Here is a 17,434-nt window from a genome sequence, read left to right on the forward strand (position 1 = left end):
AGCTCCAAAATAGAAGTACCTTAATTGTATTTCATTCAGGATGTATTCTGTTCCCTCTATCCTTGAACTGGAAATATATTTCCAGTTACCCTTCTTTCATGTCATCGTTTTATAGAGACTATTGTATCTGGGCAATTTCATTTAGAAATTTTTCAGACTTTTTAGGGGGGATAACTGTTAATAGTCATAAGATCAGTTGTTTTCTTTTGGAATGTTTTGCAAAACATATTATGTTTCTTTGTCAAAGCTGTAGAAGGCTAGCTATTTCCTTCCAAAAATATCTTGCAGATGCCAATTGGTGTTAAGCCAACATGTCTGTTTTTTACTGTCTTTATATATTTGCCTCTGCTCCTTGTTAGAAGCCTATTTTTCTAGAATTTTTTCCCTTCTATATGTTTCTAAAACACCATTTTTTTCTACAACACTACATTAGTGGAAAGATACATGTCAGGATGTATACCTTTTAACACATTAAGCTAGGGAAGGATGATCATTAGTAGTGAGAGTAAAGTAAAACACTGTGAAAAGTGAAATAAAATTTCAAAAGGACAGTGATACTTAAAATATAGTAAAACTTAGGGAATTTTTTAAGGAATAAAAAACACAATGAATAATATGATCTGTTATTACTAACAATAGGATAACATTTTTTAACTAAAACGATACATCAAAAGTAAAACTACAAACAATTACATTTAAGCTATATTTGCACTGGTTATTCCTGTGCAAAGAATTTCTACTCAAATAGCAGTTTTTGATAAGTAAAACTCACACAAAAGCAAAATAGACATTCACAATAAGATTTTCAGGTATAAGGAAGTTGAATGACCAGAAAGATATTTGCCATAAATGTACCTTTTTTTCCCTGGGTAGAACGGTACACATTACAGGTCAGAATACTAGTCCAAGGACAGTAGCAATGATAAAATAAAATAAAATACAGCCGACATCCAAGAGTTAGCTTCATTGCAGTTAAAAAAGAAATAACCTCGAATCTCAGTGCATTACAACTATAATGGTTGTGTCTCCCTAATATTACATGTTTTGACTGTGGATCCCCTGCGATTCTGCTCTGAGTGTTGTTGGCTCATTCTGGGAATAAAGATGAGGAAGGCCCTCTTCGGAACATGCTGTCCTCCTGGCAGAGGGCAAAAGCAAAAAAATGAGTATAACTTTCTGATGCCTCTCAAAACCTGTACTGAATCATGACATAGCTGGTTCGTATGTATTCACTGATCTAAACATTTTTATTTTCAATACCAGGTTAAAGGGCATCACTTGTTCTTTACAATGGACTATAAATACATGTATGCATGTTTACATCCATGATAGAATTAAAATTGCAAAGAATAATCTGCGGCATCTTCTTGATTTATCCCTAGAATTCTTTTACTCATTCTCTTATCCATTGCTTTTTGTTCTAACATTTTGAAAGTATTACTTCTATCCCCAATAACTATATACATGAGAATGCCAGTTGAGAAAATTCAAGTGGAGAGATAATTGTATGAAAGTTCTTTCATTTCTGTTTGTCATGGACACAACATCAATTACCTGAAAACCAGGACAGAAAAATACATAATTGTGAGGTCCACAACATATCAAATATACCTACTCTTACCCTATGAACTAATCATAGGATAACATTAAAGTCATGATTTTTTTTGTTTTATTGTCCTCTGTTTCTCATTCTCTATGAAAGCATCCTTCAATATGTGCTTTTAATGTCCATAAACTACCACAGCGTTTTAGTTGTAAAAGGCACAGCTGCATGATTTCTGTGTGAAATAATCACATCTTTTTATCTCTACAATCATTAATCCTTTTCACTTTCTAACAGACTCAGAATGTTGAATCACTTCAAAATCACATTTAGTTTTTACAAAATGGGTGGATGTCCTTTGGCACTCATGTCATGCTTATGAGCTACAGCTGGTTTAAAAAATGTGAATGAAAATGACATTTGAACACAAATTTTTAGTTGAATAATATATCTCAGTTTTCAAATCTGAATATTTTTATATTGAGATTTGCAATTAAAGTTGAGAATGCATTCTTCTTTCTTAAGACGACTATGAAAGTCTCAAAGAAGGTAAAGACCATGAATATCATCACAAAAGCATGGTAGTTGTGTATAATTTGAAAAACAGATCTCTTGGAGGAAAGAAATAGCCTTATTTTCCATTTAGACTGAATGGCCTTGTCAAAATATCTTAGATATTTAACAATCCATGATTTACAAAACTTGGAATGTGGCATAAGCTAGCCAGCTTACATCACCTAGTTGTCTGGTCTGTTGTAAGTAAGGGTTTAAAACAAAGCATTCATAAAAGAACAATTATGATCATTTAAACTACAGATTTAAACTGCCTCACATGCTTGACTGCAGTGAAAGCTTTTGCATACATGGAATAATGTTCCATTGTGGAGAACAACCACAAGCAGTTTATGAATGGCTTCTCTTTATCTGCTTATTGGAAGGATAACCAACTACTATCTTTAGTAATCCTATACATCCTGATTAAAAGTTCCACTAGAAAACAATTTTGACTAAGATCAGGTTTCTGTGGTGAAATTTAATACCTATGAAATTCTAACTTATGAAAATTTAAAAGCTCATCATTTCCTGTTAGGCCCTAATAAAAAAGGAAAGGAGAGGAAATCAACATTTATTGTACACAGCAAACGTGTTGTGCCAGACTCTAAAGAGGAAATGTATTGTTTAGTCTTCTCTAACAGTTGAGAGTGGGATATTGCCTCTGTTTTAGAGATGGGAATGCTAAGGTTATGTGTGACTTTAACAAAGTCCTACAGCCAACTGGTAGTGGGACTGTGGGCTATGAGGATAAGCCCTCACATACACCTGACTCCAAAACTCATGCTTTCCTTTACCTCAATATATCATTAAATTTTATCAAATTAAAAAATAAACAGCAAAATTAATAATAAAAGTGTATTAAAATTTACAACGAAGTTTTTCCATTTGATTTTCCCTGTTGTCTGTAACATGTATTTATTCTCAGCATAGAATGCTAAAGACACATTTACCTGTACCTTACAAGCAAATGTGAACTCTGTGAAAAACAAAAGAAATATTTCAAAAATCTCCAGTAGATAGAGAATGAAAACTTCAAATATTCATGATGATCTTCACGGGCCATCATTTTCCTACCTTCATCTTTGATTGCTGAAACATATATTAATGTTTGTCTTCTCCTTCATATTCTTATAATTAGAAACACTCTGAAATAGTTAATCCCTAGCCCTTATTTTGTGTCATTTTCCAGTTGTATCATGAGACAATCTAACATTTGTAAAATATTCTTAAATCAAATTAGTTTGAATTTGCTTTTTATTTTTTTTATCCCTTACCCTTATACCACTCCTCCCTTTTCCCCCTCCCCTCTGGTAACCACTAGCTTGTTCTCTTTATCTGTGAGTTTGCTTCTTTTTTGTATTGTTCACTAGTTTGTTGTAGTTTTTACATTGCACATATAGGTGATATGATAAAGTATTTGTCTTTCTCTGTCTGACTTATTTCACTTAGCATAATAACCTCCAAGTTTATCCATGTGGCTGCAAATGGCAAAATTTCCTTCATTTTATGGCTGAGTAGAATTCCATTGTGTATATATATATCACATCTTCTTTATCCATTCATCTGTTGATGGACACTTAGGTTGCTTCCATATATTTGTAATTGTAAATAATGCTGCTATGAACATTGGGGTGCATGTATCTTTTCCAGTTAGTGTTTTTGGTTTTTTTGGATATATACCCAGGAGGGGAATTTTGCTGGGTCATACAGTAATTCTATTTTTAGTTTTTTGAGAAGCCTATTTTCCACAGTGGCTGCACCAGTTTACATTCCCACCATGAGTGTATGAGAGTTCCCTTTTCTCCATATCCTCATTGATATTTGTTATTTGTGTTCTTTTTGATGATAGCCATTCTTGCAGGTGTGAGGTAATATCTCATGGTGGATTTGATTTGCATTTCTCTGATTACTAGTGATGTTGAGCATCTTCTCATGTGCTTGTTGGCCATCTGCATGTGCTCTTTGGAAAAATGTCTATTCAGGCCTTTTGTCCATTTTTTAATCCAGTTGTTTGTTTTTTTGATCTTGAGTTGTATGAACTGTTTATATATTTTGGATAATAGCCCCTTATTTGTCATATAATTTGCAAATATTTTCTCCCATTTAGTAGTTTTTCTTTTTGTTTTGTCAGTGCTTTCCTTAGCAGTGCAAAAACTTTTAAATTTAAGTAGGCCTCATTTGTTTATTTTTGCTTTTATTTCCTTTGCTTTAAGAGACAGATCCATAAAAAATGTTGCTACAATTTATGTCAGAGAGTATTCTGCCTATGTTTTGCTCTAGGAATTTTATGGTTTCCAGTGTTACATTTAGGTCTTTAATCCATTTTGAGTTTATTTTTGTATACAGGGTAAGAAAGTCTTCTAATTTCATTCTTTTACATGCAGCTGTCTAGTTTTCCCAGTACCACTTATTGAAGACACTGTCTTTTCTCCATTGTGTATTCTTGCTTCCTTTGTCATAGATTAATTGACCATAAGTGAGTGGGTTTATTTATGGGCTCTCTATACTCTTCCATTGATCTGTGTGTCTTTTTTTATGCCAGTAACATAATGTTTTGATTACTGTACTTTTGTAGTATAGTCTGAAGTTAGGGAGTGTGATTACTCCAGCCCTGTTCATCTTTCTCAAGATTGTTTTGCTATTTGGGTCTTTTCTGTTTCTATACAAATTTTAAAATTAGTTCTACTTCTGTGAAAAATGCCCTTGGTATTATAATAAGGATTGCATTGAATCTGTAAATGGCCTTGGGTAGTATGGTCATTTTTGCAATATTAATTTTTCCAATCTATGAACATAGTCTATCTTTTCATCTGTTTGTGTCATCTTCAGTTTCTTTCACCAGTGTCATAATTTTCCAAGTAAAGATCTTTTACCTCCTCAGGTAGGTTTATTCTTAGGTATTGTGTTCTTTTTGATGTGATGGTAAATGGGATTGTTTTCTTAATTTCCCTTTCTGATAGTTCATTGTTAGTTTATAGAAGTGCAACAGATTTCTGTATCTTGAAACTTTCCTGAATTCATTGATGAGCTCTAGCAGTTTTCTGGTAGCTTCTTTAGGATTTTCTATGTATAGTGTCCTGTCATTGGCAAACAGTGACAGTTTTACTTCTTCCTTTCAAATTTGGATTCCTTTTACGCCTTTTTGTTGTCTGATTGCTGTGGCTAGAACTTCCAATACTGTGTTATATAAAAGGGTCAGGAGTGGGTATCATTGTCTTGTTCCTGATATTAGAGGAAATGCTTTCATCTTTTCGCCACTGAATATGATGTTTGCTGTGGGTTTGTCATGTATGGCCTTTATTATGTTGAAGTATGTTCCCTCTGTGCCCATTTTCTGGAGAGTTTTTATCATGAATGGATGTTGAATTTTGTCAAAAGCTTTTTCTGCATCTATTGAGGTGATCATATTATTTTTTATTCTTCACTTTGTTAATGTGTTATATCACATTGATTGATATGGGGACATTGAAAAATCCTTGTATCCCTGGGATAAATGTCCCTTGGTCATCGTTTATGACCCTTTTAATGTATTGTTGGATTCAGTTTGCTAGTATTTTGTTGAAGATTTTTGCATCTATGTTCTTCAGAGATATTGGCCTGTAATTTTCTTTTTTGTGTGTGTGATATTGTTGTGCAGTTTTGGTATCAGGGTGACAATGGCCTCATAGAATGAGTTCAGAAGTATTCTTTCCTCTGCAGTTTTTTGGAGTAGTTTCAGAAGGATAGGTCTTAACTCTTCTCTAAATGTTTGATAGAATTCACCTGTGAAGTCATCTGGCCCCGGACTTTTGTTTTTGGGATGTTTTAATTTCAGTACTGGTAATTGGTCTGTTCTTATTTTCTATTTCTTCCTGGTTCAGTCTTGAGAGATTGTACCTTTCTAAGAATTTGTCCATTTCTTGTGGGTCGTCCTTTTAATTGGCCTGTAGTTGTTCATAATAGTCTCATAATCTTTTGTATTCCTGTGGTGTTGGTTGTAATTTTTTTCATTTCTGATTTTATTGATTTGGGCCCTCTCCCTTTTTTCCTTTTCTTTCTTTTTTTTTCTTTTTTTTGGCCGTGCCATGCAGCTTGCGGGATCTTAGTTCCCCAACCAGGGACTGAACTCACGCCCTCTGCAGTGAAAATCCAGAGTCCTAACCACTGGACCACCAGGAAATTCCATCCCTTTTTTTTTTTGATGGGTCTAGCTAAACGTTTATCAATTTTGTTTACCTTTTCAAAGAAGCAGCTTTTAGTTTCATTGATATTTTCTGTTTTTTTTAGTCTCTATTTCATTTATTTCTGCTCTGATCTTTTTTTATTTCTTTCCTTCTACTAACTTTGGGTTTTATTTATTCTTTTTCTAATTCCTGTAGGTGTAAGATTTAATTTGCTTTCTAAAATTAGCATATGCTATTCCCCCTTTTTGGGTGAGGTAGGACTCAATAGAGGTCCTATTAAGAAGAATTAATGGTATAGCATATTTCACCTGAAGAGTGAAGACATATAGGGGGATTAGGGGGATACAGTATATAATGGACTATTTTGGGAGATCTTTACTCTCTGTATGTGAATGCAAACTAGGACTAGAGTTAATAAGTGTATAAAAGAAGGAGATCATTAAAGAATTAGGACAGTTTTCTGTTCCTCACAAATAAGACAAAATAGCTAAAATTACTAGAAATGCCCAGATATGGAATGAGTTGCTTTATGCAGTTCTAAGGAATTGTGATGAATAAAAAAATATGTACTAGCAACTTCTGAATTCTAGTCATGTGGTAAGTCCTTTACAGATATTATCTGTTTCATGCTTATAGCCATGCCTTGAAGAAGAAATTACTATATTCATATTATGTAAGAGGAAGCAGAATCATAAATTATATATTCAAGATCATTCAATTACTAAGTAGAAGCCAGCATTAGAACCTGAATCTGTTTGGTACCAGTAGTTGGTAGACTTACACCTAAACCATAATAATTAATTCTACATTTTTTTTTCATACAGAACCTCATAATCCAGTGAAAGAATCCTTTATAGTGGTCTAATTATCTCTTCTGCCCTATGACATATAATTAATGTTGGACACCTCTAGTAATGGGAAAATCACTACAATGCAAGAGAGACAATAGTGAAGATGATTCTCTTCATGTCTTTATATGGCTTTCATGCCTCTCCAGAAGGCAAAAGTAATGTCCAATAATCAGTTGAACCCATGTTTTGAACTTCATTTGTGTATTGCTGAATTGAAGTAAAGATTACAGTAAGCATCCTTCTAAATACAGGAATCTGTAGAAAACATTACTGATGCACTGAGGCTGAGCTTGGATTTAGATGTATTTTACAAATGGAATCATCTGAAACTGTCAAATCATTTAGAATTTTATTTTAGTCATAATATTAAAGTCATGAGTTTACTAATTACTTAAGAAAATTTTATTATGACTAAACATATTTTAAACGTGGGCCAAATGTAAACACTTATGCCATGATCTTTTTTTCAAATGAAATTTTCAAACACACTCAAAGTAGAGAGACTTGTACAGTGAGTGCCCATACACCCATATGTAACCATACAAACTATATAAAACTGTACTACAACTAATATTCCTACCTACAAATAGACTACAGAATGAAGTTTTCTGATCCTTTTTACATTTTTTGTCCTCAGAATATATTCCAAAACTGGATTACATTTAAAGTACTGTGTTTGTAATCACTTAAAATAATTACTTCTCTAAACAATAAGCATTTAGTAACATTGGCTTCTGTTTTTAATTCTTAGGGATTGATTTTTTTTCTATTTGATTTGATTGATTTTTACAATAAATAAAATATTTTAAAATATCTTTCCAGTGTTTAAAAAACTTTAACAAAGTATATTCAGAGAAGCCTTTCTTCCCAAAGTGTTACCTCCACTCTGTAAATATAGATAAAAGATTTTGGTTAATCCTTCCAGTGTTTTTATTTTTTTCCCCAAATAAAAAGAAATCCATCCATATATTTGTATCATACACTTTCTTATAAAAAAAGTCCCTCTAAGAGTTTGATAGTGTCTGGCCTTACATTTAGGTCTTTAATCCATTTTGAGTTTATTTTTGTGTATGGTGTTAGGGAGTGTTCTAATTTCATACTTTTACATGTACCTGTCCAGTTTTCCCAGCACCACTTATTGAAGAGGCTGTCTTTTCTCCACTGTATATTCTTGCCTCCTTTATCAAAGATAAGGTGACCAGATGTGTGTGGGTTTATCTCTGTGCTTTCTATTCTGTTCCATTGACCTATATTTCTGTTTTTGTGCCAGTACCATACTGTCTTGATTACTGTAACTTTGTAGTATAGTCTGAAGTCAGGGAGCCTGATTCCTCCAGCCCCATTTTTTGTTCTCAAGATTGCTTTGGCTATTCGGGGTCTTTTGTGTTTCCATACAAATTGTGAAATTTTTTGTTCTAGTTCTGTGAAAAATGCCAGTGGTAGTTTGATAGGGATTGCATTGAATCTGTAGATTGCTTTGGGTAGTAGAGTTATTTTCACAATGTTGATTCTTCCAATCCAAAAGCATGATATATCTCTCCATCTATTTGTGTCATCTTTAATTTCTTTCATCAGTGTCTTATAATTTTCTGCATATAGGTCTTTTGTCTCCTTAGGTAGGTTTATTCCTAGGTATTTTATTCTTTTTGTTGCAATGGTAAATGGGAGTGTTTTCTTAATTTCACTTTCAGATTTTTCATTATTAGTGTATAGGAATGCCAGCGATTTCTGTGCATTAATTTTGTATCCTGCTACTTTACCAAATTCATTTATTAGCTCTTGTAGTTTTCTGGTAGCATCTTTAGGATTCTCTATGTATAGTATCATGTCATCTGCAAACAGTGACAGCTTTACTTCTTCTTTTCCGATTTGGATTCCTTTTATTTCTTTTTCTTCTCTGATTGCTGTGGCTAAAACTTCCAAAACTATGTTGAATAAGAGTGGTGAGAGTGGGCAACCTTGTCTTGTTCCTGATCTTAGTGGAAATGCTTTCAGTTTTTCACCATTGAGGATGATGTTTGCTGTGGGTTTGTCATATATGGCCTTTATTATGTTGAGGTAAGTTCCTTCTATGCCTACTTTCTGCAGGGTTTTTATCATAAATGGGTGCTGAATTTTGTCGAAAGCTTTCTCTGCTTCTATTGAGATGATCGTATGGTTTTCCTCCTTCAATTTGTTCGTATGGAGTATCACGTTGATTGATTTGCATATATTGCAGAATCCTTGCATTCCTGGAATAAATCCCACTTGATCATAGTGTATGATGCTTTTAATGTGCTGTTGGATTCTGTTTGCTACTATTTTGTTGAGGATTTTTGCATCTATGTTCATCAGTGATATTGGCCTGTAGTTTTCATTCTTTGTGACATCTTTGTCTGGTTATGGTACCAGGGTGATGGTGGCCTCGTAGAATGAGTTTGGGAGTGTTCCACCCTCTGCTATATTTTGGAAGAGTTTGAGAAGGATAGGTGTTAGCTCTTCTCTAAATGTTTGATAGAATTCGCCTGTGAAGCCATCTGGTCCTGGGCTTTTGTTTGTTGGAAGATTTTTAATCACAGTTTCAACTTCAGTGCTTGTGATTGGTCTGTTCATATTTTCTGTTTCAGTCTCGGCAGGTTGTGCATTTCTGAAAATTGGGATAGATTCTTAAAAGTAGGATTGCAGAGTCAATTTTTGCTAACTATTGCCAAATTTCTCTTCATAGTTACATCATTTTGCACTCCAGCAGCAGTATATCATAGGGCCTGTTTCCTTCTAGTTTGCCAACAGCTTTGACAAAGTTGTCAAATTTTTGAATTTTGGCAAATTCCATAATAGCTACGTGATATATCAATATATTTTTAATTTGCATTTCTCATACTATGACAGATTGAAAGCCTTTTCAAATTTATATGGGCCATTTTTTCTCTTCTTATCTAAATACTATTTTCCTATTTTTTATGCCCGAAACTTATTTCTTTTTTTTCCTTGAGTTTTAGGAGTTTTTGGAATGTTAGAGGTATTAGCCATGTGTCCCTTATGTAAGTTGCAAACATCTCTTCCCAATGCAAAATTTACTTATGGTGATTCTGTTCTAGGAAAAAAAAATCTCTTTTTATATGGTCTAATTCATCTATCTTTTATTTTATTACTTTCAGACATTTAGTGATAGTTATTCCCACTCATGCGTTTTCATTCTTTTTTTTTCTAGTTGAGTAGTTTCATCTTATTAAATATTCATGTCTCCAGTTTTTTGCAATATCTCCTCATATACAATCATATCCTTTACTTTGCAAATGAGTATTCTGATGTCAAAGTGTCATTTATTAGAAGGTCTACCTTTCCGCAATTGAATTAATATTCCATCCTTATCATGTACTAAATTTTCATATATACTGTTGTTTTTTTTTTTTTAATTTTCCTGTTTGAGTGGTCTGTCTATTCCTGCTTCTTTACTACACTGTCTTAATTATACATATTTTACAATATGTATTCATATGTAGCAAGGCATTCTCACTGTTGCCTATTTTTTGGAAAGCTTCTGGTGACTTTTCTTTGACTAATTTTTACCTAAAAAATTTATAATAAACATGACTAGTTCAAGGAAACAAACAAAAAATGATATTTTCATTAAAGTTATACATTAACCTAAGTAAAATTGATATATTTAATTTAAATATTCCTATTTGAAACAAAGTACCATGCCATTTTCAGTTTACTTTTGTTATTTCAGAGGTGGCATATAATTTTTCATATATGTATTGCATTTTTATTGGTATTCTAAATGGTATATGCTAATCCATTATTACCTCTAACTATTATTTGTATATTTCAATTTTTTGAGTTAGTAAAGTGTTTATTATTTTCTGCAGTTACTAAGTTCTGTTACTCTGCATAGTAGTTTGTCCGTTGATTTTCTTGAGTTTTCCAGATGAATAATCATGTTATCTGCAAAAAGAGATAATTTTAAGTGTTTTTAAAAAACTATTACTCTAATTTTATTCTCTTCTATATTTACATTTTAATATATTTAATATCATGTCAAAAAGTAGTACCAGTTGTGGGTTTGTTTGTCAGGTTATGATTTTAATGGGAATGACTTCTGAGTTTTCCGATTAAGTAAGACAGTTGGTTTTAGGTTGACAAACACATATTTTATCCTTTTAAGGAATTTTCCACTGACTCCTAACTTACTGAAAATTACCCAGCAATAGGTATAAATATTCATCAAATGCATTTGAGGCATTAATGGACATCAAGGTTTTTCTTTCTAGATGTGTTAATATGCTGAATTATATTAATGATTTCCTAATATCAAATGACCCTTGCCCTCCTAGAATTATTCTTTTTGAGATATACATTTTTAAAACTTACTGTGTGTTACTGTTTACTATTGCTTTATTTATTATTTTGCATCAATAATAATAAGTTGTAATAATGTTTGTTGTTGTTTTTGTTGTTGTGTGTGTGATCTTCCCCAGATATTTATGTCAATGTTTTACTCAATATATAACAACTAATTAAAAGTTTTCCTTCATTTCATATCCTCTGGAAACATTTTAAGTAAATAGTGTCAGATTTTTTGATCTTTAGAGTTTTGTCTGAACTCTCCTGTGAAACCATCTTGGCCTATTGATTTTTTTTTTTTTAAATTTTGTGGAGGTGTTCTATGACACCTAAACTTATTTGCAAAAGCTTTGCAAAATAATTTTATTTTTAAATAATATGTTTACTTTACTCTGTTATTTTATTATTTAATTTTCTTTCTCTATTAAAAAAGGTAGGTTGATGAGTTGGTGTATTTATCTGTTTTTTTTCTTTCCTTCAAAGGAAGCTGTTTTTCAATTTATTATTCCTTCTTTTATTCTGTTTTTTTTTTAACTCATTAACACTAGTTTTCTTCCTTTTAGTTCTTTTTAATTTATAGAAGCTTATTTTTGTCATTTTTTTTAGTTTTAGAGTTATATGGCTATCTCAAATATTTTCATAATCTACGTAAAGTACATATTTAATGCTGTGAATATTTATTTGAGTACTGCTTTAGCCATGTCCCTTAGATTGTATTATATACTGTTTTCCTCAGGTTTTCTTAGAAAATTTGTCATTTTGCTTTCACGTATCCTATTATTCAAGAATTACACAATAGAAAATTTATCCATGTGAATTTTTAAAAATTTTTCTATCAATTTTTAATTGTACTATATTGTAGTCAGTAAATGTGTTAAAGAAACAATATTCTGACATTTGTTAAAGAACAGTAAGGGAGACTTTATTCAGGGGGTCTCCTGCATTGGAGTTTTACAGAAGGGGAGAGAGACTGAGCTCAATTTTGAAAAGAACCAGGAAAAGTGGGAATTTATTGACAATGAGCAGAGTAGGCAGATTAGTGGATGGAAAATTACAAAGAGGGTAGGATAATTCTTGCTAAAGAGACCTAACATGATTCTTGCTGAAAGCAGAGCAGGGTTATCAAATATCACCAGGGAGGTGGTAGGGGATGAGGAATTTGGTCAGATGTTAAAGATGATCATATGTCCAGGGTAGGGGATCCTTGCCAAAGTGACTTGACAGGATTCTTCCTAAAACTGGGCTCTTGAGAACATGCCCAAGAAACAAGCTCATAGGAGCCTGTCTAGCGTGTGGTCAAGGAGAAAGTCTTTATCAAATGATATTTTTTTTCAAATTTTTGGAATTTACTAAGGATTTTTTTTAACAAAATATATGGCCAGTTTTTCTAAATGTTCTGTGTACTCTTGAAAAGAGCTTTCATTTCCTCTTTATTAATATAAACTTTAATATTTACCTATAAGATCTACCTTATTAAGTAGGTTGTGTGTATCTCTATCATTACATTTTTACCCCCACTGGGTCTATCTAGGTCTAGAAAGTGTGTGCTGGAGTCTTGTAATACTGGCAGTTTATGTATATTTTAACCTATATCTTCTGTATATTCTGCTTTATGAAAAGTGCTGCAATTAAAGCAGTTTTGCAAGTTTTAGTCTTTAGCACTATTCAGTCTATTTCATTTTCTCATTTAATAATTTTGTCCTGAAGAGATCATTAACTTTGCTTCCTTTTTTATTTACATTCACCAAGATATCATTATCATTTTGTTTTTAACCTTACTTAAGAAGATATATCTCTTGATCTCATAGCCTGTTCGGGCTGCTATAGCAAAATACCACAGATAAGGTAGCTTATAAACAGCACAGTTCTGGGGGCTGCAAGTTTGAGATTAGAATGCCAGCATGGTTGGGTGAGGGCTGTCTTCCAGGTCACAGATTTTTCCTTGTATCTTCACATGGCGGAAGGGACAAGGAATCTCTTTGGAGCCTCCTTTACAAAGGAACTAATTCCATTCTTGAGGGCTCTGCCCTCATGACCCAGACACCTCCCACAAACCCCATCTCCTAATACTATCATCTTAAAAGGACAGAATTTCAACATATGAATTTTGGGAGACACAAACATTCAGACCATAGCACTTTCATGTGTCGTCGAGCTGCATTATAAATTCTTAGACTATCACAACGCTGTTCTTTCTGTCTCCATGTACAAGATGTTTGTTTGGGCACATGGGTGAATTTCTCAGATTCAGTGGTCTTTCTGAGAATGTATTCTCTCAGATTTCCACACCAGTTCATCCTCTTCTTTGGGGGTAAATAATTAGCGTGGATTTTATTTTCTATAATATTTGACATATATATTCCCTTTTTGCTTTCAGATGTTCCCACCGAAAGCTGTTTATCATGTACATGACTTAACGCTGTTGATAACTTGACCCACTCATTCATATTTTTGAGAGCTTTGTTTTTCCTTCAGCAATTCTAGTTAGTCTGCTTCATTTCCAGCTTGCATATTGAAGTCCAAATACAAACTGAGAATGCAACTTTCCGAAATAACATTGTTGACACCTTATTTCTGATACCAATTCACCTGATCTCTTGCAGAGAAGTATGAACTGTCACTTAGAATTGGATGGTCAGTTAGGCTGCGGCATTTTAAATTTGGTATTATTTTTAATTTGGAGAAGAAATGCAACCTATTCGTCCGCTAGAAAATCTTGTTTGGTCTTTTAGAAAACTGGCTCGACAAATTGTCAGTGGGCCTAATGCCACCTAAACAGATGGGTTTCTGAAAGAATGAGAACAAGCTTCAAGTCTGACAATTATATGCTAGTTGAATATCTAAGAATCTGGAAGTCTGAGGATGGCAAGTTCTTAATGTTAGACTTGAATGGCATTGACACTTTTTTGTCAATATTCAAACATTGAAAATTGCAGCTTAATTGTAATTTGCTTTAAATTTCACCTTAGAGGATCCATTGTCAAGTACCTAAAGCTTCTCATGGAGGTTAGTGATTTCCATAGAGCTTATTAACACACAATATTTTAATATTTAATGCCATGTGTAGGAAACCTCTGAATTTAATACATAAATATTTATATTACTGTATATGCATGTATATGTTTTCTCTGCATTTTAAAGATACAATTGAAAACAGCTAATGTTTTGTAATATGCTTGGTCATGTTTCCATTTACCATGCTGATCTGTAGTAAAGGTTGAGTTTGCTTTATATATTTTCCTATCTTAATTTGCTTTGAGACCCAATGAGTGTTAGGTAAGCTAAACTGTATGAGAAGGTCAATAAAATCTAGAGAACGTGTTCTGCAAAAGCTTGCTGTTTAATATTTATGAAATATGTATTCACAACCATCAACATCCCGGGTACCTTTCTAGGTATATGGGAAATCTTTGTGAACAAAAGAAAAGTAAAACTCCCTGCCTGTTTGTTGTTTATCACTCTTTTGTTTCATTATGGCTGTAATCTAGGCTTCCTCACCTGCAGGTAGTTGAAAAAATTGATTTGAAGTGGGAAATGGAATAATGTAAAATATTATTAATGCAGGAGAGGAGTCACTCACAATTTTTGTGGACAAGCGGAAGCTGAGCAAACGATCTGAAGGAAGTGATCCCAGCACCAACAGCTCCTCGGTCACTCTGGAGACGCTACATCAACTAGCTGCTTCCTATTTCATTGACAGGGACAGCACCCTTCGGAGACTTCACCACATTCAAATTGCATCCACTGCCATAAAGGTATGAGTATGTTTACCCTAGAATTATGCCATACCATTTTGTTCTCTGTCTCTAAAATCCATGTCTATATATGTTCATGTCTCGCTGATTTAAACAATTGTGTCCTGAAAAATAAGTTAATGTGTCCTTCTGCTTTAAGTGTTGCAGTACATTTAAGATGAAATTGTATATATTTTCATGTAATTTTGTTAACTTGATGATTGGGTCAAGGTGTTTCATGTCAGAACATTAATTGAAATACACTTGAGTAGTGTCAGTTTATCCTCGGGTACACAGACTCCCTCACAAAGCGTACATAGATGAAACTTTGTTTTAATAACACTGATTTATTTTGTAAAACTTCATATTTTATTGTGTGCATTTAAAAACATTATCCTGAGAAGGGGCTCTATTAAGTTCAAAGTGGGTCAGTGACACAAAAATCATTAAGTCTGGTTCAAGGAGTATTCCCTGCCCCCCATGTTTTTAAGACACAGCAAAGAAGTACAAGTATTTGTTTATAAGTTTCTAGAAGTCAAGATACACCATAATCTAGAACTACTGGATAAACTCTGTATGTTCACTAAAATCCTTTGCCTTTGAAACAACTAAGGTTGACTTTACAAAAACTGAGAGCATGGGAGAATAAGATACCTTTAATTTTCAGAAGAAATGAAGGGATAGAAAGAGAGAGAGACAGAGACAGAGAGAGAAAGGCAGTGGTTTCCAAAACAGTAGATGTTTTGACATATTTCTCTGGCAGTTTAGATCAGCATGTTATTGTGTTTGGCCAGTGGCCACTGCAAAACTAACAGACCAAAGAGTTGGCACATGTGGTAGTGTGATTCTGGACTAAGTTAATAAGAGCAAAATAAAACATAAAGAGCGTTTCCCAGTGTTTCAAATGTAACATTTCATAATTAATATAAAAAGCACTCATTAAACATATCATTTTATTGCTTTATGAGATTAAAATTAATGTTTTTTTTTCAGTTAATTGAAAAGTTAGTATGTTGATATGTTGAGAATGCTAAGAAAAATTAGCCCAACGTACATCTTTTGTTCAAGACTGTCCCAGAGAGAATAAAAGATGACATGAAAATACTTTTAGCTATATAGAGACACAGATGTAGAGAACAAACATATGGACACCAGGGGGGAAGCAGGGGACAGGGGGGTGAGGTGGGATGAACTGGAAGACTGGGATTGATGTATATACACTAATATGTATAAAATAGATAATAAGAACCTGCTGTATAGCACAGGGAACTCTACTTCACTTCGCTGTATGGTAGAAACTAACACAACATTGTAAAACAAGTATACCCCAATAAAAAAAAAACGAAAGAAAATATCTTTAGCTTAAGGGTTACACAAACCATAACTACCCATCTTCAATACTGCTAGTAGATGAGGTTAAGAAAAAGACTTCTATAGATATAGATTATACAATTATAGTTAGTCTACTCCTGACTGTAGGACTTACGTTATATTGACTAATCAAGTGTATAAATAATATTTATGCTGAATAGATAAAAATGTAGCCAGCATGAACACAGACGTTGTAGTTAATTTAAAAATGTTGCAAGGTAGGATAGTGTTGTAGGTATTTAGCTTGAGGTTGCTGAGAAGAAATAGACTTTTTCAGAAATCAATTTCAATGATATAAACAGAAACTTAAAGTGTATTTTCTAAAAGAAGACATCCTAGTAGTAAATATGTTTATTATACGGCTATTGATTTTTTTGCTCAGTGCCAAGTAGAATTATACAGTAGACTTTATGTATCCATACTGAGTAAGAAATATTCATTCACAGTTCATGTCAAAACTTAATGGATATTTGTACATACTCTTTTCTCCCACAAGAGAAGTATGTATCACAAAAGGCACATGTTTTAATGGTGCAGGCTATTGTGTACAGGCATTGTTCTTAGACCCTGATGATACAACTGGAGATGATAAAGCTTCATGTGTGGTAGAAATGAGCCAGCCCTGAAGGGGAAGTGACTTTCATAAAAGAGTGATCTAAGAACAGCTCTGGGGAAGACAAAGGAGTAACCTGGAATGTGGGAGAGTGAACAGCCTCACCGTGAAAGGACTACAGAAAATGCTGGAGCCCATTAGTCTTGGAAGGGAGTTCTAGAGCACATAATGGAAGTATTTTAAAAGTGTGTGTAGTGGGGCTGGGAACAGGAAGGAAAAGTGGAACTTTAGATCAAGGAGAGGAAACAGAGAAAAGTATGGGAATGATACAGAGGTGG

The 17,434-nt window shown here is 33.2% G+C and overlaps 1 protein-coding gene across 2 annotated transcripts in view; it reads left to right on the plus strand.

The window, feature by feature from the left end:
* Positions 1-17,434, plus strand: part of BRINP3 (BMP/retinoic acid inducible neural specific 3) — a gene marked incomplete at both ends in the record, with an annotated part of 415,743 nt that overhangs the window by 201,915 nt on the left and 196,394 nt on the right. For both annotated transcript variants that reach the window (XM_082857555.1, XM_082857556.1), the window contains one exon: positions 15,003-15,193. In XM_082857555.1, coding sequence (XP_082713681.1) covers positions 15,003-15,193 — 191 coding nt within the window. The remainder of the gene's footprint in view (positions 1-15,002; positions 15,194-17,434) is intronic.

This window comes from Leucopleurus acutus, assembly GCF_964270905.1.
Source record: "Leucopleurus acutus genome assembly, chromosome: 2".
Taxonomy (NCBI): Eukaryota; Metazoa; Chordata; class Mammalia; order Artiodactyla; family Delphinidae; genus Leucopleurus; species Leucopleurus acutus.